Raw genomic sequence first — 25,117 nt, 5'->3', positions numbered from 1 at the left:
CTGTTCATTAGCCAGAAGTGACCCCCAAGGAAAGTACCATTTGTGAGCGAAAAATGGGTCATGTTACATAGGTTGTGGTTTGATGGCTAATTTGGGAGTGCTTTAGTTGAATTGTTGTTGGATGATATGGGAACCAGCAGCTGGATTGTAAAACGAATATTTCAGGTGACTCTAATCGTCATGCTGGTGGGTATAGCTGGAGATTGCATAAGTACGATGTATGAGCAGCACACGATTCCACCTCGGTTACTATGACCTTAATTAATAAAACAGGACACTGTAAAATGCTTTGATTCACGAAGGTGGTAAAACAAATAAACTTTTGCTCAAATTTTAAGTTCTAAACGCTGTGAAATACTTACTACTTTCTGTTGAGTCTTCTAGGGATGAATTTTGGTAATAATGACCAGTCAGGGGAGGAACCTCCTGGGAGAAATAGGACACAATGGAAACTAAGAAATTGGGAACCGCAGAGCCTGCAGCCAAAGCGCGGTGGGAGGGGGAGGTTCACTGTAAAATATCTTGTCTCATAGATGGAAATTTGCTTTGCAGCATCTGGAATGAATGCGGTAATTTCTATGCATTCAATAGGAGTCAACGTGAACTTTTCACCTAAAGACCACGGCCAGCTCCCCTTCTCCCTTCTGAACATTCCAGCCTATCTTTCTTTACATTCTGGCCCTGAAGCAGTCACGGTGTTGTGGGAAAAATAAAGAGGCGTCCAATTGTTTTCTTCTCTTTATTTACATAACCTGTTTACAAACAAACTTTTCTATGTACAGTACAAAAGAAAAGTCTGATTTCTCCTCTCCGTCCACAACTTCCATCCTGATGCCACCCTACCCTCCTCCCACCAATAAGATCTACCTAAACTTTCATCCAAGTAGTGACCCATTTACCTCCCAACAGTACCATACAATATCTTCTCTTCAACTTCATCCATATAACGACCCCCACCACCATCCAATCAATACATTGGCTCCTCTTCAATTCCCAGCCATAAGATGTCTCCTCACCTTCTAGCTAACATCCCCGGCTCCCTCCCAGTTATAAGACTTCTCATCCTCTGCCTTAACGTCCATCCATATGACAGAATTACCTTTATCTCAGATGTAAGATGTCTCCTTGGTCTCTACCTGAACTTTCATCATTAAAATACTCCTCACCCAACAATAATATGTCCCCCCATTCTCTATCTTCATGTACAGTTTAGACACCTTTAATCTGTCAAACATCCCAGAAACTGGATTTCTCCTCAATCTCCACTCAATGTAGAATTCAGTCGATTATCTGAAGAAGCCTCAAAAACTTGTTCCAGTAGTAAGATGGCCCTTATTTACAGTAATATGGTATTATTCTTTACATTTCATAAGGTCTTCTACAATGGACATGTGTCACCTCGAGATGTAGCGTGTAGGAAGCCTAAATCATGGGTTTACTCTCTAATATAGTTGATAACGGAACTTCTCGCGACCAAATGAACACCCGCATTTATAAAGTGCTAATGAATTGTTAAAAGGGATTTCTATGTTGCATACATGAGGTTAGTCAAATATGAAATGTGTTCACTTCTATTTCTACAAATTTCAGTTTATTCAACTGTGATTTATGCTAAATACTTTGAAGTTGATGACCAAAATTGTGTCTTTTACGACATCGTCTTTTACAAATGAAATGACCTAAAGACGTGCATGAAGAGGAACCCGTCACATTGAATGGGAGACAACAGAACTAGCAAGCTGGTCACATGCCTTAACCGTTTGGAGATGACCATACCTGCAGCTTGTCATGTGATGTTAGAGGGGTCACAGACCTGTTTCCCCCCCTGTATATGATCTAACTTCTGTGGCTGGGCTATATGTCGACAAGGGCCACAGAGGTCTTGCTGTTTTTACATGAATAGATTAACTGCTTCCACACATGTTTCTTCATTTCCTTATTGGCGTTCAGATGCCTGATTTAGCAAATAGAGTGCACAATATGACTATATAACGCAACCAGGAGAGAAACTATCATCTCCCCTTGTCTACTGCTGCCAGTAGGACGTGTGACATCATGTTGTGACGTGAACAAAGGTCAGACGAGTGCATTGAATATTCACGCCTTCTCCTATTGGCTTGTGGCTCCAGACATGGATGTATCTGCAAGGGTAAGAATGCATGGGATTGTAAATATTCACAGGCTACAAACACCAAGGAATCCCAAACCCAACAAGCGATCAGTTATGTTGTGGTATCACACCAGCAAGATTACCTTCCTACAGGAGGGCAGGGGTGGGGTGGATTACCATCAAAACGGCAAAAACAAAGAGGAAGCAGCACACTGAGTAATACTCCTAGTATGGAGTAGAACACAGGGTTTAGAATGGACCTCTAGTTATGAAAGTATGGAGCAAATATCTGGGTACAGCAAAGAACACCTCTTATGGTGTTATTACACTGGTTTGGGGCACAAACATCTCTAGATAGGCAGAAGGGTCTAAGTAGGGGTTAGAACATTAAGTAGCAGGGCACTATGAATTAAGTATATCTACAGTATGAACTAGAGCTCAGTATACCCAGTAGAGATTTTGGTACTTGAATTTTAAGTATGAAGGGAGTAGAGCTCTTACTTGAATTAAAGCTCTCAGTCTGTGGTAGAACATTGGGAACAGTAAAGTAGAGCTTTATCTATGAAGTATTGAGGAGATCTCTATGAAGTAGAACATCGGATACAGTGGAATAGAACTATGGAGGATATCTCTAACTGAATTAGAGATCTAGCTTTGAATTGGAGACCCTAGAATGTGGTATAACATTGGGTATGGTCAATATGAGTTCTATGTATGGAGCGGATCTCTAACCATGAATTAGAGATCTTAATATGTGGTAGAATATCGGGTAAGGTGAAGTAGAGCTCTAGCCATAATTTAGAGATCTTAGTAGGTAGATCATGTGGTATGTTGGAATAGAGTCTTAGTTACAGAGGAGAGCTCTAGCTTTAAATTGGAGATCCTGGAATGTCGTTGAACATTGGATATGATGTAATAAAGCTCTAGGTATGGAGAAGAGTTCTAGCTGCGAATTGGACAACTTGTGCGAGGTATGAGGACCGTTGGATATGGTGAATATGAGTTTGAGTTATGGAGCGGATCTGCAGACATTAATTAGAGATCCTAGAATGTGGTAGAACATTGGGTAAGATGGAGTAGAGCTCTACTATGAATAAGAGATCTTAGAATGGGGTAGAATATTGGGTAAGGAGGGAGTAGAGCTCTAGCTATGACTTGGAGATCTTAGAATGGGGTAGAACATTTGGTAAGGTGGAGTAGAGCTCTAGCCATGACTTGGAGATCTTAGAATGTGGTAGAACATTGGGTAAGATGGAGTAGAGCTCTACTATGAATAAGAGATCTTAGAATGGGGTAGAATATTGGGTAAGGTGGAATAGAGCTCTAGCTATGACTTAGAGATCTTAGAATGTGATAGAACATCATATGCATGGCGAAATAGAGTTCTGGTTATGGAGGAGACCTCTAAGTTTGGTCTAAAACATTGGTTAGAGAGATCTTAGTAGGTGTGGAATAGAGATTTTGGTATGGAGGAGAATTCTACAACACTGGGCAGAGTAGTGATCTTAGACTGGGTATACAGAAAGGGTCTAGGTATGGGATATGATTGCTCTGTTAAATAAAGGGAAACAATAGGAAGAAGAGAGAATTTGCACAAGAACAGATGAAAATAAGTATTTTAAAATAAACAGGCTGGAATTTTCCCATAAGGCAGATGAGAGCAGTCTACAATAGCGAGAGCACATTACAAAGGTATAAAGTACGAGTCTACACTGAAAAGGTAGGAGGTCCAGGACATGTCTATTTTGGAGGAAATAGGAAGAATCTATAGGAAAATAAACACAAAATAGCAAGGTGACTTTCATGGGATCAACTGAGGAGCCAGAAATGAGGAATTGTTTGGAGACCTTGGAGAGGAAGGGAATGGAGTAATGATGGAATAGTCTTGGAGGGTACAAGACGAGTACTGAAAGGCAGGATTTAACAGTGCAAAACAAAATTCACTGGTTGTTCAGTGCAACATAAAAAATTGTAAAGTGAATCTCCTTTTCGCCATTGAATTATCGATGCGCCACAACCTAATTGATATAGTCTACTAAACTTCTTCTAGCTGGACTGGCAAGGGATATTTTTCCCAGAGCCCCTCGAGTTCTGCTCTGAGTCCCAGCCAAAAGACGTGGCTGTATGACACAGCTGAGTGGGCCGTGAGTGGGAGGACCAATCACATGCCACTATAAACAGACTGAGGCTTGCGATTGGTTCTCCCGCTTACATCTGTCCTCTGCCTCCATGGAGTAGAAGCCGCAGTATGCTTCATTTCAGTTCAGGAACGATATTTCCTTTTGGGAAGATTAATGAAATGAGATAAAGGGGTGGATTGTTAGGAGTGTTCCTAGCTGTGTGGAGGGGCATATGGCTGTTTACATTCTGAATGTTGCATCAGCTCAGAGATACCAAGAACTGGTCTCGTCCTATATTGTTGAGCTGTATCTTGCACCAGTTGTATGTCCACAGTGAGGATCATTTCTAGTCGCACTTTACCCGATGTAAACCACAGGCCGCCTCGATGTCTCCTCCCTCTCATTATCAATTTAATCCATGAATGAGACTCAACAGAGCAGCAATGTCTCGGTACACTTCTAGGTCGCACGACGGGATCTTAGTGTTGCAAGTGACAGGAGAAAAGGATAGAAAGAGAAGCCAATACTAAGAGTAACATCTACAGAAGAGAAATCTACCCTGGTGGGAGAGTCAGTGACATCGGAGCTTCCACAGGACACTGGGACTCACTGACTGAAATACAAGTGGTTGGCAGGTACAATTATGTTGGATGATTGACCCAAGACGTCTTAGTGGTCTGCGTGTGCACATCCAATGGAACAGAACAATTCTCTGGTAATGGTCCTGCTCAGCAAATATCTCCATTGTATGAGTGCCAAGACTAAGAACCCCAACACTGGAAGTGGTATAAGCTGGGCACAGGCAGAAAACCCCAACAATAGATGTAATACAAATCAGAGGTGGATATCAAATTCCAGTCCTGGAAGTGATGTTTGTTGGGGGCAGATAGAAAATCCCTGTACTGGAAGTGAAGTATGGACACAGCAACCTGTGGCGCTCCAAGTGTTTTGAAACTACAAGCCCCAGCAAGCTTTGCCAGTAGATAGCAAGCCGATAGCTGGCAAGGTATACTGGGACTTGTAGTTTCACAACACCTGGAGAGCACCAGGAGAATTGGGAATTAAGATTGATGCAATGTGTAGGACACAGTGAACCTATTCCTAGGTGCAACATACAGCATGGAAGGGTTTGTGGTGGGTGGGGGGGATTTTACAGTTAAGCCTTTTTCATGGTCATGGAATCCATCTGGGCACACATCTCAACCTCTAATAGAAACAGGAGAAAACCTAAACTTGCAGAGACACATTGTTACTGTAGTAGACCTGATAGGACTAATCTTTGGTCGATTAATAGGACACATAAAGAAGGGAGGGACATGGAAGACCCAGTACACACCTCACAGGTAGGTTCCATAAGCCACTTTCTCCGTGACACTGGTCCTCACTTGTGGTTCCACAAATTCTAGAATGGCTGCCTGGAACAAGCTCTAAGGACTCAGAAGAACTAAGGGAAATCCACTTTTCTTCATAAGTTAGTCTAAACCCTCCACCAAAAGACCGTCCAGAGACTCATATGTAAAGCGCTTTATTCCTTCTTTATAAAGCTAAGCATAGTGTGTAAGGCATAATTACTCTCAATCCGTGCTGACAACTTCTTTCCTTTCCACAGCGGTTGGTGTCACCGACTCAGGGAAAATGTGCTTGAGCCAAATGTTGGTCTTCTGCATGGGTAGAAGGTACATAAGACACTGGTACGTTAGCGGACAGACTTGGGACACATATTGAGCTTCTGCTTGACTCTGGGCATTATTGGACAGAATATTAGGACTCAGCAATTGTGGTGTTGTTAAACTGGGAGACTCCAGAGGATCAGGCTATGCTTTCACCTCATGTCTGGTTCCTGCATGAACTAGAAGATGGTTGGGTTCTATGTTGGTCTTTTGAAAGAGTCAATTGCTTCGGCCTCTCTTCACATGTTGGATGGGAGCTTCGGTTTGCTAATGTCCACATCGGGGCTGAAAGCTACTGATCCCTTGCGTGATGGTGTTGGTTGTCGAGATGTAGTAACAGGAGACTGAGGAGTAACTGAGCCACTGACTGATCCAGACAGGATGAGAGACCCTGAAGGCACCTGCTGAGAAGAGGGCTTAACAATCAGTACGGATACAGAAGGCGAGGATTTATTAGTAACAGCCCCCGGGGAGTCTGCAGCTTGTGGGGATGCTGCACTGTCCTGCTGTTGGGCTGCTTTGTTGGGCAGTGAAGGCTGAGAGGCTGAAAGGAGACGTACATCCTGTGATAGTCTGCCAATAGGAAGTCCTTGTATGCTTCTGTGTTTGACAAGATACTGGGGGGAGCTCGTTGCTTGCTGCATGAGAAGAGAGATGTGAGAACCACTGGCTCTGGACAGACTATAGTGCAGAGTCCTCCCAGAAAGTTGCCCCAAGACAGCATGAGAGCTCGTAAGTCCTGCTGATTGCTGCAAGACAGAGGTTGATGCAGAAGTCCCCCGAGATCGGGATAGTTGCACTTGTGAAGCCATAAGTGGTTTTGCAAGGACTGGATAATCCACTCTCTGTATTTGGCATAGCTGTGAAGGAGACACCGCAACACCTGGCTTCTGGACACCACGTGGAGAAGAGGGAGTGATGCCAACTGGAGTCTGCAAGTGAGACTGGACACCAGATGGAGAGCTCACAGAGGTGGGTCGGGACACTCCAACATTGGGCTGGGACCTTCTTGCCTGGCGGCTGGTGTATGCAGTCTCCGGTAAGGAAGACGGTGGCAGGAAGACGTGTGCATGAAGGTTTTGCTGATGGGTGAGTGCAATGGCCACATTTGTGGTGGCGGCAGCAGTTTGAAGGGGAGCATGAACCAGGGGCTCCCAGATGAGAGTCCTATTGAGGCCGGGGTCCCTCATCGTCCCTAGTGCCTGTAGATCCTGGATGTTATGCGCCACGTCTTGATCGTGCTTCACAATCTGCTGAATGATCTCATTATTCACAGAGCCACTGCTGTTCTCCGCACGTTTACGCAGGAGGACAGAGTTCTTCTTACCTGAGGGCAAGACGGACACAAGGAAAGGAACGTGATGCTGGGAGGGAGCTGGCGGTGAGAGCGGAGACAGCTGATACAAGGTACAAGAGCTTGGTTAAGAGGTAAATATGGAAGAAGGTATACATACTTGTGGAATAACCATAGGAGAAGGGTAATATAGAATATGGGGGAAACAGACAGAGGGCAATAAAGAAAATGAGGATTCAAGAGAATGATGCTAAAGAAAATAAGAAGAGGGTAATAAAGCTAGGTTACAATGATAGTAAATAGAGATAGGTACATAAGAAGGGCGATACAGAAAATGGGGGATAAACAAGACAAGTCAAGATACATACATATATGTGTGTGCGTTATGTATCACTGTGTCCAAGGTTCATTAACTAGTGCGTTTCTTTGTACCCACCAATCCTATCTAGCCGGTCCATGGCCACAGACTCGAACGCTCGACGCATCATTGGATATTCCTCGAGGACCTCGTTAAAGTTGTCCACAGACAGAGAGTAGAGGCGACAATATGTGTCAGCGCGCACACTGGCCGTCCGACGTCCACGGGTCAGCAGGCAGATCTCTACAGGTCACAAACGTGTGTGTCAGTTTTTTCATCATACAAACCACCGTTGTCTGAGACTCAACCGACCAGGAACAAGGTGAGAAGGACACGTCTCAGCCCCACCACACCTCATTCTGTCCCCATTTTAAAATATTCTGGAGGAGGGATATGATGGGAGATGCCCATACACCTGAATTGGTGGAACCTGTGAGCTACACACTTTTTAGAAGGAATACTACACCATTAGGAACATACAGAGTGAACCTCAGTTAATGTAAACCTTTTCCCAGATACATAAATAAGGCAGTTCATTCTTTCTGGGCACTCACCTCCAAAGTATGACCCATCGGAAAGCTTAGTTTCTTTGCTGCCCCGGGTCAATATGCTGACTACCCCGTGTTGGATGAAATACATCTTTTTACCCACAGTCCCTTCACGAATGATGTAGTCAGTCGGCTGGAAGACCTCAAAGCGAAGCTTTGTCAGCATGGCAGTCACGAAGTTGGGGTCAGCATTGGCAAAAAGCGGCATATTGGCAACGAGGTTCCGGCAATTAAAATTAACAATTTCCTTAAGAAAAAATTTAAAATATGGTTATTGGGAGAATGATATGATGAGTAGAGAGGATTCACCCATTGGGGAAAGAAATGGGGTGAAATGGAGAACTCACAGTTCAGGGAAGTGACAAGAGGTAATTATGGTGTATTCCCACCTCAGGGACGTGGAGTAATGTCTTACCGCAGGGAAGTGACAAGAGGTATTAGAGGAGTATTGGCTTACAATAGGGAAGTACTTACTTCTTTAAGCGGCTCACTAAGTTCCCCTAGAATATTTTCCTCATCGAACATTTTTCCCTGGTAACGATGCTCGTAATACTCATGAATCCTCTGTCGGGTATCTGGGGGCAGTTTGTGAAAGGACATGTACTGCTCCACCTGCTTATACTGTGGGATACAGAGAGGAAAGGTGGGATCAGTATACAGGTAGTACCCTCCTTTCTTTCCTCAGTCTCTCTTTTGGTCTATGCTTTGCTCACCTTCTCCTGGTACTGACGCCGGGAAGAGTCCAGAGACTGGATGAGAGCTGTGGCGTGGCCGATAAACATGGCATAACACGTGGCCCCCACGATCATACTGAGCATGGTAAGCCACACGTCAGTCATTCCTTCCGGCGCCTGCTGTCCGTACCCAATGCACAGCATGTGACTCATGGCCTTGAAGAGCGCGTGAGAGTACTGCTTGCCCCAGGAGGCGTTCTGGTAAGGAGAGACATGGAGTCAGTGACTGGACCATGAGAACACGGAGCCATGCTAGATGGTGGGGGCGCATTTTGCAATATCAACTCCCACAAGTCTCAGCTTTCTCAGATGCAACATGGGAGACAGAATGTCAGCTCTGCAGAGCCACAGGGCTGCCAATGGCTGTCCAAATAGATATTCAGATTGGGCCTGATTTTTCCATACATATATTCATTTTACTAAACATGCTTATTACTGGCGTGTCCTGGGCTACATGCTATTTTAGAAGTGTCATGCGACTAACAAACTTCTTACCACTTATTAGCATGTTTTTTAACATACCATTTTTATATGTTAATCATGATTTAGAACATACTCTTTATACAACCTGCATTAGCACAATAAACCAAACCTTATACTTTCTAGGCAGTATACATGCCCTTGTCATGTGTCACATGCAGTAAGCATGCACTGCTATCCCTTACATACATACGACATGCTAGCTGTAATTTTTGAAGTTCACTTGCTATATGTGCTCCCGCACACGCTACATGCAATGAATGCAGTCATGCGTTAAGCATGCTCCATCATACATTCTAGCACTTCTATGTTCCGGCAATATTGCATGCAGTAGGCGTGCTCTTGCAGATCTCCATACCTACAGCGACATGAAATGGGAAAAACCTCACGGCAGCTGAAAAACGCATCTGTTAATTGTCCGCATGTCAATCATATGTGCAAGTCTAGTACATATCATGTGTCTGTGATGTGTACTGCTGCTACTGGGACTACGGAGTGGCCCTACAGGAATCCAGTTACTAGTCTGCGGGGCCACATCAAAGTCTCATGCACGGGTTCCCTATCTCACCGCGTGATGGCAGCGTGATACGTGTGATCATGTAGCGCTTCACATGTAGAAGATTAAGGGATTCATTTACCAAACTCGGATAATACATTATACGAACAGGTTTTTTTTGCAATCCTTTTGTTGGAAATAAAAATAAAGGCATCAGTACATTATATTGAACTTACTAACAACAGATGGAAATCAGACATATTACAATAGAATACAGTATTCTCACTATAATAGGATAGCAGAGAAACCCAAAACTGGGGGGTGGGGGGTTCAGCTGATTCTCGCTATATAAGGGAAACCCATGAACGGGGGGGGGAGAAACCCAGGATGTGGCAGTTCAGGGAGTACTAGAGTTTAGTGGTAGAGGTGTAGAATAAGGTATTAGAAGTATAGGAAGCAGCAGTACCAGGTACAAGGAGTATTAGAAGTATGTACAGTATAGTATATACAGGTAGGAAGTGTCAGCAGTAATAGAGGAAGTACAGCAAGTACTAGAAGTATGTGTGTAGGTGTCTCTATATGCTCCTGATGCTATATATACACCTGCGGTGTTTCCCTGTGACTCTGTAACTGAGTAACGGGGCAATGAGTCACTAATGAGTCTCAGCTGTAATGTGATAACGAGCTGACATAATATCCTCTCTGGAGATAAAGGGTTATAGAGTGATCGCTGACAGCTGCGGCCTCAGAACTATACCCGGCAGACACAACTGTATCCCACATCACATATAACCACGTGGTATGGTCCAACAGCCCCAATGTGTTATATAAGTGACATCACATATATAACCACGTGGTATGGTCCAACAGCCCCAATGTGTTATATAAGTGACATCACATATATAACCACGTGGTATGGTCCAACAGCCCCAATGTGTTATATAAGTGACATCACATATATAACCACGTGGTATGGTCCAACAGCCCCAATGTGTTATATAAGAGACATCACATATATAACCACATGGTATGGTCCAACAGCCCCAATGTGTTATATAAGTGACATCACATATATAACCACGTGGTATGGTCCAACAGCCCCAATGTGTTATATAAGTGACATCACATATATAACCACGTGGTATGGTCCAACAGCCCCAATGTGTTATATAAGAGACATCACATATATAACCACGTGGTATGGTCCAACAGCCCCAATGTGTTATATAAGAGACATCACATATATAACCACGTGGTATGGTCCAACAGCCCCAATGTGTTATATAAGAGACATCACATATATAACCACGTGGTATGGTCCAACAGCCCCAATGTGTTATATAAGTGACATCACATATATAACCACGTGATATGGTCCAACAGCCCCAATGTGTTATATAAGAGACATCACATATATAACCACGTGATATGGTCCAACAGCCCCAATGTGTTATATAAGAGACATCACATATATAACCACATGGTATGGTCCAACAGCCCCAATGTGTTATATAAGTGACATCACATATATAACCACGTGGTATGGTCCAACAGCCCCAATGTGTTATATAAGTGACATCACATGTATACGCACGGTAACCCCCCATTTATAACATAATACATGGCAGACCCCTCCTGTATAATACATGCTTGCAATTTGCTTTTAAACCGTGACTTCTCCATATATCCCATCATTATACTACTGGCATTATATGCAAATGAGAGGGAGGAACCAGAACACACATTTACAGTCTGCCACCAGGGGCGACAGTGGCCATTCTCACCCCCTTTAGAAGCTGCCATAAGCCCAACGTGGTAAATATCACTGATTTCCAGAAAATGGTCATTGTGAGCCCCCATGTTGCCTGTGACAGCTGCCACATCACTCCCATGCTGGTCCTCATGGGCTGTAGTATTATAAACGTCCTACACCAGCAGCAACCAGAATACTCTTCTGTATCTTAGGTATAGCCCTGTGACATCTATATGGGAGGGTGATGAGTGACTAAACTCCAGAATAACTTCCAGGAAAGAGATTGGAAACACCGGCAGCTCCCAGGACGTTACACCCCGGTATCCTGGCTACATCCAGGGGTCCTCTCTCCCGTGTTATTATTGGGGCTCTCCTGTGACAGTCACCAGCCGGAGACGCAGACTGCTGAGAACATTGTGTGTTGGAGGGAACAAGAGACATCTGCCCAACGCTGATCAGCGACGAGTGTTTACAAGTGAACGGTGCCCAAATCATTGTTTTTGTGGCCGAGTCTCAATTTTCCCCCGCTCTTGGCCAAGGGATATTAACTCCTAGCGTGCGCGCGCTAGCATGAGACTGATAAGTAGAGAGAGATCACTCACCACCATCTTGCTGATGTAAACCCAGCAATCCTCTGGGAAATCCTGCAGCATAGGGACCAGGAACTGCAGACAGCCATCCCAGTGACACAGCAGCAACATCATCCCGATGAGATTGAAGATCCGAACCACCGCGCTAGCCAGGTCGTAGGTCATGTGGAAGATCTGGCCGACAAAAGAAAGATGCAGATCACACTTACATACATGACGATCAGATATGTTCTCCTCTAATATCATGTGTCAATCAAACACCGTCACACCCATGTACACATCCCCTGTGTTACATGACTTAATATTACTAGGGATGTATTTACCATACAGCAACCTAAGTACATACCTAGGGCCAAGGCTGTATTTACTGTATGGGAAACCTAGCCACATACCTAGGGCCAAGGCTGTATTTACTTTATAGGAAACCTAGCCACATGCCTAGGGTCAGGGCTGTATTTACTATATAGGAAACCTAGCTACATACCTAGGGCCAGTGCTGTATTTACTATATAGGAAATCTAGCCACATACCTAGGGCCAGGGCTGTATTTACTATATACAGGCATGGCCAAAAGTTTTGAGAATGACACAAGAAATGGTTTTCACAAAGTTTGCTGCTTCTGTGTTTTTAGACCTTTTTGTAAGATGTTGCTATGGTATACTATAGTAAAGTTACAAGCATTTCATAAGTGTCAAAGGCTTTTATTGACAATTGCATTAAGTTTATACAAACAGTCATTATTTGCAGTGCTGACCCTTCTTTTTGAAGACCTCTGCAATTCACCCTGGCGTGGTGTCAATCAACTTCTGGGCCACATACTGACTGATGGCCGCTCATTCTTGCCTAATCAATGCTTGGAGTTTGTCAAAATTTGTGGTTTTTGTTTGTCCACCCACCTCTTGTGGATTGACCACAAGTTCTCAATGGGATTAAGGTCTGGGGAGTTTCCTGGCCATGGACCCAAAATTTCAATGTTTTGAGCCCTGAACCACTTAGTATCCGCCTTATGGTAAGGTGTCCATCGTGCTGGACAAGGCATTGTTCACCACCAAACTGTTCTTGGATGGTTGGGAGAAGTTGCTCTTGGAGGATGTTTTGGTACCATTCTTTTTGCATGTTCTCAGGCAAAATTGTGAGTGAGCCCCATCCCTTGGCTGAGAAGCAGCCCCACACATGAATGGTCTCAGGATGCTTTACTGTTGGAATGACACAGGACTGATGGTAGCGCTCACCTTTCCTTCTCCAGACAAGCGTTTTTCCAGATGCCCCAAACAATCTGAATGGGGACCCATCAGAGAAAATTACTTTACCTCAGTCCTCAGCAGTCCAATCCCTGTACCTTTTGCAGAATATCAGTCTGTCCCTGATGTTTTTGGAGAGAAGTGGCTTCTTTGCTGGCCTTCTTGACACAAGGTCATCCTCCAAAAGTCTTCACATCACTGTGTGTGCAGATGAACTCACACCTTCTGGTGCCATTCCTGAGCAAGCTCTGCACTGGTGGTGCCCCCATCCCGCAGTTGAATCAACTTTAGGAGGCGGTCCTGGCGCTTGCTGGACGTTCTTAGGTGCCCTGAAGCTTTCTTCATAACTATTGAACCTCTCTCCTTGAAGTTCTTGATGATCTGATATATGGTTAATTTAGGTGCAATCTTACTAGCAGCAATATCCTTGCCTATGAAGCCCTTTTTGTGCAGATAACCATGGTTTCCTTGCAGATAACCATGGTTAACAGAGGAAGAACAATGATTTCAAGCACCACCCTCCTTTTAAAGCTTCCAATCTGTTATTCTAACTCAATCAGCATGACAGAGTGATCTCCAGCCTTGTCCTCGTCAACACTCTCACCTGTGTTAATGAGAGAATCAGTGACCTGATGTCAGCTGGTCCTTTTGTGGCATGGCTGAAATGCAGTGGAAATGTTGTTTTTGGGATAAAGTTCATTGTCATGGCAAAGAGGGACTTTTAAATTAATTGCAGTTCATTTGATCACTCTTCATGACATTCTGGAGTATATGCAAGTTGCCATCATAAAAACTGAGGCAGCAGAGTTTGTGAAAAATAATATTTGTGTCATTCACAAAACTTTTGGCCATGACTGTAGGCAAAATTGGTACATACCTAGGGACACTATTGTTCAAGGGGCAACATAGAAAAAGTTTTAAGTAGATTTTATTTATTGTTATTATGTGGAGACACAAACATTTTGGGAGCACAAGTTCTCGCAATGCTCAGGGAATCTTCAACTCGAAGACTTCTTATATCTCTCAGCATTTATACCCTCTGTCAATCATACCTGGACAGAGAGTATCTATCTATCTATCTATATATATCTATATATAAATATATGTATATACATACATCAGATCTGAACACATATACAGCAGACTAGTGAAAGCACTTCATGTCCGGTGAGTACATAAACATATGCCAACACTAGTTATGTGTTTTATAAAGGTAGAATCCTGATTCTGAGGCACAGTTATGGAACATATCCATAGAAATCTGTCTAGAATACATTCATTATATATTACCTCCTCCCATTGGTGGATGTATCGGATGAGCCGGGAGAGTCGAAGCAGCCGAAGAAGACTGAGGATTTTAGTAAACCTGACGATTCGGAGGGCACGGGCTGTCTTGTACACTTCAGAGTCCACACGTGTTTCCAGGTCCACAATGAGGAATATATAGTCCACTGGGATGGAAGACACGAAATCCACCAGAAACCAGGTCTTTAAATATTTCATCTTGATGGTGTGTGGATCCAGAATGATCTCTGTGTTGTCCTCAACCACAATTCCTGTTCGGAAATTCAGGACCAGGTCAGCCAAGAAAAAAGTGTCTGAGAGGACATTAAACACGATCCAGGGTGGGGTATTTTCATCCTTGAAGAATGTGATCCCCACTGGAAGGATTATCAGGTTCCCAACCATGAGGAGAAGCATAATTAGATCCCAATAAAACCTGAAGGAAGGGGAGAAGGTAGAAATGGAAAGGGGAGAAAAGTAAAGCAACAGTGAAGTCAATGAGGAAAGATATTTGGACAAATATAGATAAAGAGGACAGAAAGGTCAATGCTGTTTGGAGAGGTGGGATTCAATTTGATCAAAAATAGACATGAAGAAAGACAATTCGAAGGAGAGGTGGTAAAGAATTGTATATGGAAGATATGGAGAAAAGAGGAGGAAAGAAACGTTAAAGCCACCAAAGATACATTTACACGTTATATTTTCCACCAACATTCTGGTAATTTAAGTGAAAACAAATAAGGTGATTATGGGCCATGACCACATAACAGTGACCCAGAGAGGCTTAATGGAGACCACAGTCCTCAGAACCCAATGTCGGCTCCTTGGGACCTTGGATCAGTCACTTTGTCTTCTAGTTTCCTAGACACCAAGATCTAGATGGTAAACTCTGCTGAGCAGAGAAGCTGTGTCTGACTAATTGTGTACCCAGCCCTGTGTGAAACCGTGTCAGGGACAATCCAGTGCCTGAAAGTTTTCATGGCTACTCACGAATGCTCACAAAATATCGTAACTGTTGAAACCCAATACAACATTTTAACACATTTGTGCAGTTGTCCCGAACTGTTAAATACATTTTCAGCTAAAGAGCCCCCCCCCCCCCCTTTGTTGGAGATGTAACTCTCACGTGGGCTCCCAACTCCACATATGGTGGTCCTGCCCCAAGATGTCCCCATATTGGAACGAAATAATTAATCTTTCCAAAATGATTACGGTTGCGGATGTGCCGACTGACCCTGGTTTCTGACTCCGATCCTTATCCAACATTCCCAACTCTTCATACAAAAATATCACTCCTTAAACACTAGAACAATGCAGCTAAATCCTCTCTCCCACCGCACTGATGAGAGACCAATCTGTCAGTTTATTGCCAGTCCTATGAGCAGGGGCAGGCTGGGCTGGGGGGCATCTCCACACGGGCCTGTCCCATAGTCGGCTATCTTGGGCTGGGTCACTGGACCATCTACATTTTTTTTCCTTTAAAATAGGCTGCTGAGTCGAGGTCTTGCCCCCCCGGGCTAAAATTTGCCAGCCCTCCCCTGCCTATGAGTTACCCAGCTACTCTGCTACATAGTTTGCATCCTGGAATTGTACCCCCTTTGGCTACCTGATATACTTCCCACCACTTTGTACGCACCTTTCTATCCCTTCCCCTTTACCTCCACCACCTTCTCCTCTCCCACTATCCCCTTGTCTGGATGTCTTTCCCCCTGTGTTAGTATCTTTTATTGAATACACTGGAAATGTTTCTGTGCTGTTGACTTGTCATGTTGATTCCATGTGAATTCTTATTGTTGATTACTAAGCCACATATAAATAAAGAATCCGGAAAACTATATATAATCCATGTGAGGCCAAGCATAGACAAACCGAGGGGGGGGGGGTTCCTAGTGCCTGGAAACCCCCTCCAAGCCTGGGGCACTGTATAATTGAGGTGGCTGGACCCTGCTTAAGCTTCACACGGCTCTGCTTGATACCGGAGAGCTCTGTGCACCTAACAGTAGTGCACGCAGCATTGTCCATGTATATTATGGGGATAGGAAGAGTTGGAGAGAAGCCAAGTACTGTCTAATATTATAGCCACGCCCCCATGCATGCTGGTCACGCCCACTGACGACATGGTGTGGAAACCGCCATCTACAAATCCTGCGTTTGCCCCTGCCAAGGCACAGCGTAAAACTGGTCCCAGTGAGTACCTGGAGCCGGGCAAGTGCTCCGAGATATCGGAGTGAGATTACTGCTTTAGATAAGGGGGTAGAAAGGCTGCATATGTTAGGGGCGCTCTATGCTGTACAGACCATCGCACCCTACTTTGAAGTCGTTTTCTAACACCTAACTTGCTATTTGTTATTTTATTGTTGCCGACACCTTAAAATAAAACTATTATTAAATGATAATGGGCAAAATGAATGAATCAATAAACAAGATAACCATTTTATTAGAAAACTTCCCAGTTACAGAAGGTAAAACACAAACCAGCAGCACACTGCTCCCAGGGTCCCCCGCTGAGCTGACATTCACCCCTATACTGTGTCAGCAGGCCATGATGTAACTCTAGCCTCCTAATCCCTATTTATCCTATCACGGCCTACGTAGGAGTCACGAGGGCTCTCCCAGGTCAGCTGGGACGTGTGGCAGATTCCGGCTTTATACAAATCCGATCGACTTAATGAAGTGGAGATTAGCAGGCAGCACCTTGCAGTGTGACACGATGACTTTCAATCTCAGTTCTCCGCGGACGCTTTAGATACTTCTATAGATGAAGGAAAGAGCGGCTGTCCCTCACATAAATATATTGGGGGCCTTCCACACTCGGCTTCCTCCACCCAGTGGGGCACGTAGAGGGCACATGGAGAGCTTGGCACATTACACAATGATGGTCAGTGACATAGATGACTGCTGGACCACAGGAATCCTCCACTCGTACGGACTGATGGAGCCCCCTAATCCCACTGTCTGCTCCCCAGTCCTGTCCACACGTCAGTGTGATGCCAGTCTCCGTCACCAGCCCTTTTATACTCGGGCAGAGCCCCAGGGGGTCAGTAGAGAGGTTGGGGAGCGACTGGTGTGGAAAGAAGTGAAAGAAGGTGAGATAGGGGATAGGTGGGGTAGAGAGAATGAGGATACAGAGCCTGTCTGGCTCCCTGGGTGGTCCGGGTGAGCAGACCACTGCAGACCACCTGGCAGCATCTTTATCTATAATATATAATAACAACCCTCCCCCCACCCACCGTTACAAAGGGACACGTCCTGCTTCTATACAGAGGGGGAGAGGAGTGACGGGGCCGCTGAGAAGTGGAGGGGCGAGTAGTGGGAGTCGGGTTAGGGTCTCCTGCCCATGATAACACATAATATATATTTATATATCAGTACAGTACAGATATAACCATACTGTATACTGCAGTGAGCCGAGTCTATCTCTCTCTGCTCGTTATATGTGATATCCACGTATATATTGCAGTTGTACAGCAAGATGAGTCTTACGTTAATCTGTAGATGGGACAGCACCGTGCAGGGTGTACATACATGAAAATAGTTTATAGTTCATATTTATTTGCTGGAACCAATGAGATTGGGGCTGGAACTTTGTCTATCCCTATATAAAGGTGCAGCCGGATTCCCTCCCTCCCCCTCAGTTATATATAGATTTATTGTACGGTCAGAGAGGAGCTGAAGGTGATCTCCGGCCTACGCCATTACCCAGACTCCTTCTATCAATAACTGCTAATATGTAATCACTGCGTCTCACCACACCAGGACCTCGCCAATGCATCACATAATGTCCCAATGGGATATATTACAGGAAATAAGATTATCAGATAACTCTCAGCGGACCTCAGGAGGACCCCAATGTTCCTCAATAAGAATCAGGTGTACAGTGGTATTATCACACCCTCTGCGGATCCTGCCTTTGTATTACTATGGCAATCATTCATGTAATCATACTTACCAAAATACATAAAGACAAAATTGTGAGAATAAAAGCCTTGCCCCCAATCAGCCCAAACTTCGCCCCTAACTTACCAAACAATCCCCCCATTTGGGAAAATTTCCCTGCACTTCAGGCAGATCCGTGAATAATGACAGATGGGAGGTGTATAAGAAAGTGCAGACCTGGAGCACATTAAGCGTATCCCCTATACTTATGGCAGACCTAGGCAGTCACCTACGGTGCCAGAGTATAGGGACGTATAACCCACACGCCAGCCTGTACCCTAATGTGCTGCAGGCTCCCCCAACATAGGTTGTATGTGTAATGTGTAGATCACATGCGCTCAGCATGTATGTATAAAACGTTTATTACTCCTGTGTATCACTTATACTCAGTGGGGGAAGAGTATAAATATATTTGCACAGATCCTGCACTGACGGTCTGTATAATCCCCTGATCAGCACCTTGTGGTAGGAAAAGTGTCATCATAGTGCTGGATTCCGGAGCTACTTATCCATCCTACATGTCTGCTCACCTCCTGGCTGATAAGCCCCGCCCTCTTCTGGATAATTACTTGTATATCATGTAATATGTGTGTATATTACATGCAGTGAGTACCGGTATAACATGTAATACGTGTGTATATTACATGCAGTCAGTATCTGTATAGCATGTAGTATGTGTGTATATTACATACAGTATCTGTATAACATGTAATATGTGTGTATATTACATGCAGTCAGTATCTGTATAACATGTAATACGTGTGTATATTACACGCAGTGAGTACCGGTATAACATGTAATACGTGTGTATATTACATGCAGTCAGTATCTGTATAGCATGTAGTACGTGTGTATATTACATACAGTATCTGTATAACATGTAATATGTGTGTATATTACATGCAGTCAGTATCTGTATAACATGTAATACGTGTGTATATTACATGCAGTCAGTATCTGTATAGCATGTAGTACATGTGTATATTACATAGAGTATCTGTATAACATGTAATATGTGTGTATATTACATGCATTCAGTATCTGTATAACATGTAATACGTGTGTATATTACATGCAGTGAGTATTTGTATAACATGTAATACATGTGTATATGACATACAGTCAGTATCTGTATAACATGTAATATGTGTTTATATTACATGCAACCAGTATTTGCATAACATGTAATACATGTGTATAATACATACAGTATTTGTATAACATGTTATAAGTGTGTATATTACATGGAGTCAGTATTTGTATAATATCTAACAGGTGTGTATATTACACAGTATTTGTATAACATGCAATACATGTGTATATTACATGCAATCAGTATTTGTATAACATGTAATACATGTGTATGTTACATACAGTATTTGCATATCATGTAATACATGTGTATATTACATACAGTATTTGTATAACATGTAATATGTGTGTATATTGTATATCATGTAATATGTGTGTATATTACATGCAGTCAGTATTTGTACAACATGTAATATATGTGTATATTACACACAGTATCTGTATATCCTGTAATACATGTGTATATTACATACAGTATTTGTATAACATGTTATTAGTGTGTATATTACATGCAGTCAGTATTTGTACATCATGTAATATGTGTGTATGTTATATGCAGTCAGTATTTGTATAACATGTAATAATTGTGTATATTACATGGAGTATTTGTATAACATGTAATACATGTGTATATTACATGCAATCAGTATTTGCATAACATGTAATACATGTGTATAATACATACAGTATTTGTATAACATGTTATAAGTGTGTATATTACATGGAGTCAGTATTTGTACATCATGTAATATGTGTGTATATTATATGCAGTCAGTATTTGTATAACATGTAATAATTGTGTATATTACATGGAGTATTTGTATAACATGTTATAAGTGTGTATATTACATGGAGTCAGTATTTGTATAATATCTAACAGGTGTGTATATTACACAGTATTTGTATAACATGCAATACATGTGTATATTACATGCAATCAGTATTTGTATAACATGTAATACATGTGTATGTTACAGTATTTGTATATCATGTAATACAGGTGTATATTACATACAGTATTTGTATAACATGTAATATGTGTGTATATTGTATATCATGTAATATGTGTGTATATTACATGCAGTCAGTATTTGTATAACATGTAATATATGTGTATATTACACACAGTATCTGTATATCCTGTAATACATGTGTATATTACATACAGTATTTGTATAACATGTTATTAGTGTGTATATTACATGCAGTCAGTATTTGTATATCATGTAATATGTGTGTATATTATATGCAGCATTTGTATAACATGTTATTAGTGTGTATATTACATGCAGTCAGTATTTGTATATCATGTAATATGTGTGTATATTATATGCAGTCAGTATTTGTATAACATGTAATAATTGTGTATATTAGATGGAGTATTTGTATAACATGTAATACATGTGTATGTTACATGCAATCAGTATTTGCATAACATGTAATACATGTGTATATTACATGCAGCATTTGTATAACATGTTATTAGTGTGTATATTACATGCAGTCAGTATTTGTATATCATGTAATATGTGTGTATATTATATGCAGTCAGTATTTGTATAACATGTAATAATTGTGTATATTACATGGAGTATTTGTATAACATGTAATATGTGTGTGTATATTACATGCAATTAGTATTTGCATAACATGTAACACATGTGTATATTACATGCAATCAGTATTTGTATATCATGTAATATGTGTGTATATTACATGCAGTCAGTATTTGTATAACATGTAATATGTGTGTATATTACATACAGTATTTGTATATCATGTAATACATGTGTATATTACATGCAATCAGTATTTGTATATCATGTAATATGTGTGTATATTACATGCAGTCAGTATTTGTATAACATGTAATATGTGTGTATATTACACACAGTATTTGTATATCATGTAATACATGTGTATATTACATACAGTATTTGTATATCATGTAATACGTGTGTATATTACATACAGTATTTGTATATCATGTAATACATGTGTATATTACATACAGTATTTGTATATCATGTAATACGTGTGTATATTACATACAGTATTTGTATATCATGTAATACATGTGTATATTACATACAGTATTTGTATATCATGTAATACATGTGTATATTACATACAGTATTTGTATAACATGTAATAAGTGTGTATAGTACATGTAGTCAGTATTTGTATATCATGTAGTATGTGTGTATAGAACATGAAGTCAGTACATTTACGTATATGTATATTCTTCTCTATGTGTGTCATATCTACATATATGAGCCCTGGATCACTTGGTTATTAGTGTGTATACTATAATATTAATGGTAGAAGTCAGAAGCATCAGTAAGGTGAGGTGTATGGACAGCGACCACTAACCTGAAGTCACTGTACGGGTGGATTATCCAGAATCCAGCAGATTTAACTCTTTGCTGCTCAATCTCCACAGCCTTGTGACTCCCAAACATTCGCAGGGAAAACTTATTGACAGCCGGCTGCAGGAGGGCCCCAAACTGGCGCTGCATGAAGGTGCCAGGTTCTTCTCCATCAATCTGCTCTGGAGCCTCCGACTTTGGGAGAAGGGAGCCTTGTCCAGGTCCTGATGACTGACTTTGACTAGAGTCTGGAGACTGGCTTTGCCCAAGGGCTGGAGTTTGGTTAAGCCCAGAAGAAGTCTGACTAATGCCTGTGACTGAAGGCTGCCTAGGTCCAGAAGCTGGGATCTGACTGGGAACAGAAGACTGAAAGGAGCCAGGGTGCTGAACTGCCCCTGAGGTGTGAGGCTGGTTGAGTCCTGTAGAAGTAGGTTGGTTGGGTCCAATAGTAGAAGATTGGTTGGGTGCAGAGGCAGAAGTTTGGTTGGGTCCTGTAGACAGAGATTGGTTGGATCCTTTAGAAGCAGGTTGGCTGGGTGTAGAGGCAGAAGTTTGGTTGGGTGCTGTAGATGGAGGTTGGTTGGGTCCTGTAGACAGAGATTGGTTGGATCCTTTAGAAGGATGTTGGCTGGGTGTAGAGGCAGATGGTTGTTTGGGTCCTATGGAAGGAGGTTGGTTGGTTCCTGTAGATGGAGGTTGTTGGGGTCCTGTAGGAGGTTGGTGGGGCAATGTAGAAGGAGGTTGGTTGGGTCCTGTAGATGGGTATTGGCTGGGTGTAGAAACAGAAGTTTGGCTGGGTCCTACAGAAGTAGTATGGTTGGGTCCTGTAGAAGGAGGTTGGCTGGGTTCAGTGGTAGGAGTTTGGTTGGACAATGTAGAAGGAGTTTGGTTGGGAACAGATATAGGAGACTGGTTGGATCCAAGTATAGAAGAGAGGCAGGAACCTGTGTTAAGAGGCAGATTGGATGTGGACAGAGGAGGCTGGTTGGTTCCGCAGTTAGGAGGTTGAATAGGTCTAAATGCAGGTGGCTGGTTGGGTCCACGGTTTGAAGACTGATTAGGTCCACGGCTCGGAGGCTGATTGGGTCCACGACTCGGAGGCTGAGTGGGTCTTACTGTAGGTGGCTGGTTAGTTCTTGGGGTAGGTTTGGTGGAGCATGTGACATGGTTCGGCCTGGGACTTACCGTCTGTCTAGTATCCTCCACAGATACTGCTGCAGGAAGCCGCATTGCTTCTACGACAGGGGGCTGCATAGGAACAGGGGATGAAGGAGGAGTAGTACTTTTAGCAGGTAAATGTGAAGGTCCTAAGGCTGAAGGCTGAATGGGTCCTGGGACAAGAGATTGTATGGATCCTGGAACAGGAGGCTGCATGGGTCTTGGGGTAATGAGTGACAATGGTCCTGGAGCAGTAAGCTGAACTGGTCCTGGGGCAGGAGGCTGAACCGGCCCTGGGCCTGTAGTCTGCATTGGACATGGTGCAGAGGCCTGCAAAGGACCAGTGGCAGGAGGTTGAACAGGTCCTGAGACACAAAGTTGCATGGGCCCCAGTGAAGATGACTGCACAGAGTCAGGAGGCTTGTTCGGTGTAGGAACAGGAGCCACATTAATAGATGATGGGGTTTTAACGGATACCGGGGCACCAGCTTGCTGATTGGATCCTTGAAGTGGAGTATCCTTGTATCCTAGAGCAGAAGTTAGGGTGGGTCTAGTAGTTGCATGGCTCTGTGGGGGAATTGTCCCGGGGCTAGAAGCACTCTCAGTGTGTCCTAAACTTGGAAGCTGTTTTTGTTCTAAAGGAAAACTATGTTCTGTAAGTGAAGGTCCAGCACTGAATGTGCACTGCCCAGACACATACTGAGTGACTCCAGAACAGTGACTTTTCTGGCTGGGTCCAGAGTCAGGACGTAGTCCAGGAGGATACTGAAGACTGGACAGCTCAGCCACCTCCTCTCTGGCCATACTAGACTCTCCATCCACCATCATACGGCTGGCTGGGGAGTACTGGCCCATTCATTAGGCTCCATGATACTCAGACAGATGTCCGTCCCAGGTGCCCATGTTCCGATCACTGGCAGGGTTCTGGCCTGTCTTCCCTCGCAGCCCTAACTCTGCCCTCCGACCCCTGAACAGCACACAAATAAGCTCATTATCTCCATGACATCCTGTAGCGGGAGCTGAGGGATCCTGAGCACACACCCAGGTGAGGAGACGGAGGAGGGAGACTGATAGTAGGTAGACAACAGAAAGAGATCTCATGCAAGGAAGGGGGGGAGGGTGTAGGGAGGCAAGTGATGACAGGGAGGGAGGAGGGAGGAGGGAGGAAATGATAACGGAGGGCAGGGATGCTACAGGATACAGGGATGATGCTGGAGCTGAGGATAACAGCCAGTAGTAATGCAGAGAGCAGAAGGACGGGAGGAGTGTAGGATAAAGACACAGGCTCAGAGGAGAACTGTAGGAGAGAGATGAATGGAGGAAGACAGCTAATAACTGTCTGGGCAGCTCACACTGATAATGCTGGGTCTCTCTCTCCTTGACAGAGCTGACGAAGAGGATACAAGCACAGCTGAGAGGTGTGAGCAGCAACATCTTAACCTGTAGCGCCCTCAGGTGGCCACCTATAATCTCAGCAATTTACATAGAATAGGTGACTGCAAGACGAGAGCAAAGTGGGACATACTGTTATAAGGACATCCAGCAATGTCAGGGTCACTGGATTATAAAACACCTTCATGCATCGATGTCAGGGTGACCCCCAAGTCTGTTAATACTGGTCCCCAGTGATGACAAGGTGACCCCATGCTGTAATGTACAGTATGTCAGAGTGATGTCAAAGCTGAATCCTGGGATATCAGGGTAACCACCGCATACTGTAATACTGGGGTACAGAGATATCAGGTGACCACCGCATGCTGTAATACTGGGGTACAGAGATATCAGGGTGACCACCGCATGCTGTAATACTGGGGTACAGAGATATCAGGGGTGACCACCGCATGCTGTAATACTGGGGTACAGAGATATCAGGGTGAGCACCGC

General features: G+C 43.3%; 1 protein-coding gene across 2 annotated transcripts; it reads right to left on the bottom strand.

Moving 5' to 3' along the window:
• Positions 1–725: 725 nt before the first annotated feature.
• Positions 726–25,117, bottom strand: LOC142125089 (uncharacterized). Of its 2 annotated transcripts, XR_012684851.1 has the most exons (9): positions 22,080–25,117; positions 14,685–15,114; positions 12,166–12,327; positions 8,814–9,032; positions 8,575–8,721; positions 8,107–8,347; positions 7,631–7,795; positions 5,567–7,227; positions 726–2,141 (listed from the first exon to the last, which is right to left on the bottom strand). XR_012684851.1 is itself a non-coding variant. In XM_075194260.1 (8 exons), the coding sequence occupies exons 1-8, from the start codon at positions 24,086–24,088 to the stop codon at positions 6,140–6,142; spliced, it is 4,461 nt and encodes a 1,486-aa protein (XP_075050361.1). In that variant the 5' UTR covers positions 24,089–25,117; the 3' UTR covers positions 726–6,139. The 2 variants fall into 2 exon arrangements, 1 of the variants encoding a protein (XP_075050361.1); XM_075194260.1 differs by having other exon boundaries at positions 726–7,227.

The sequence above is a fragment of the Mixophyes fleayi genome, unplaced genomic scaffold (assembly GCF_038048845.1).
Source record: "Mixophyes fleayi isolate aMixFle1 unplaced genomic scaffold, aMixFle1.hap1 Scaffold_2541, whole genome shotgun sequence".
In the NCBI taxonomy this organism is placed as follows: Eukaryota; Metazoa; Chordata; class Amphibia; order Anura; family Limnodynastidae; genus Mixophyes; species Mixophyes fleayi.
Note: the sequence above shows the minus strand (reverse complement) of the source record. Positions and strands in the feature narration are given on the sequence as shown.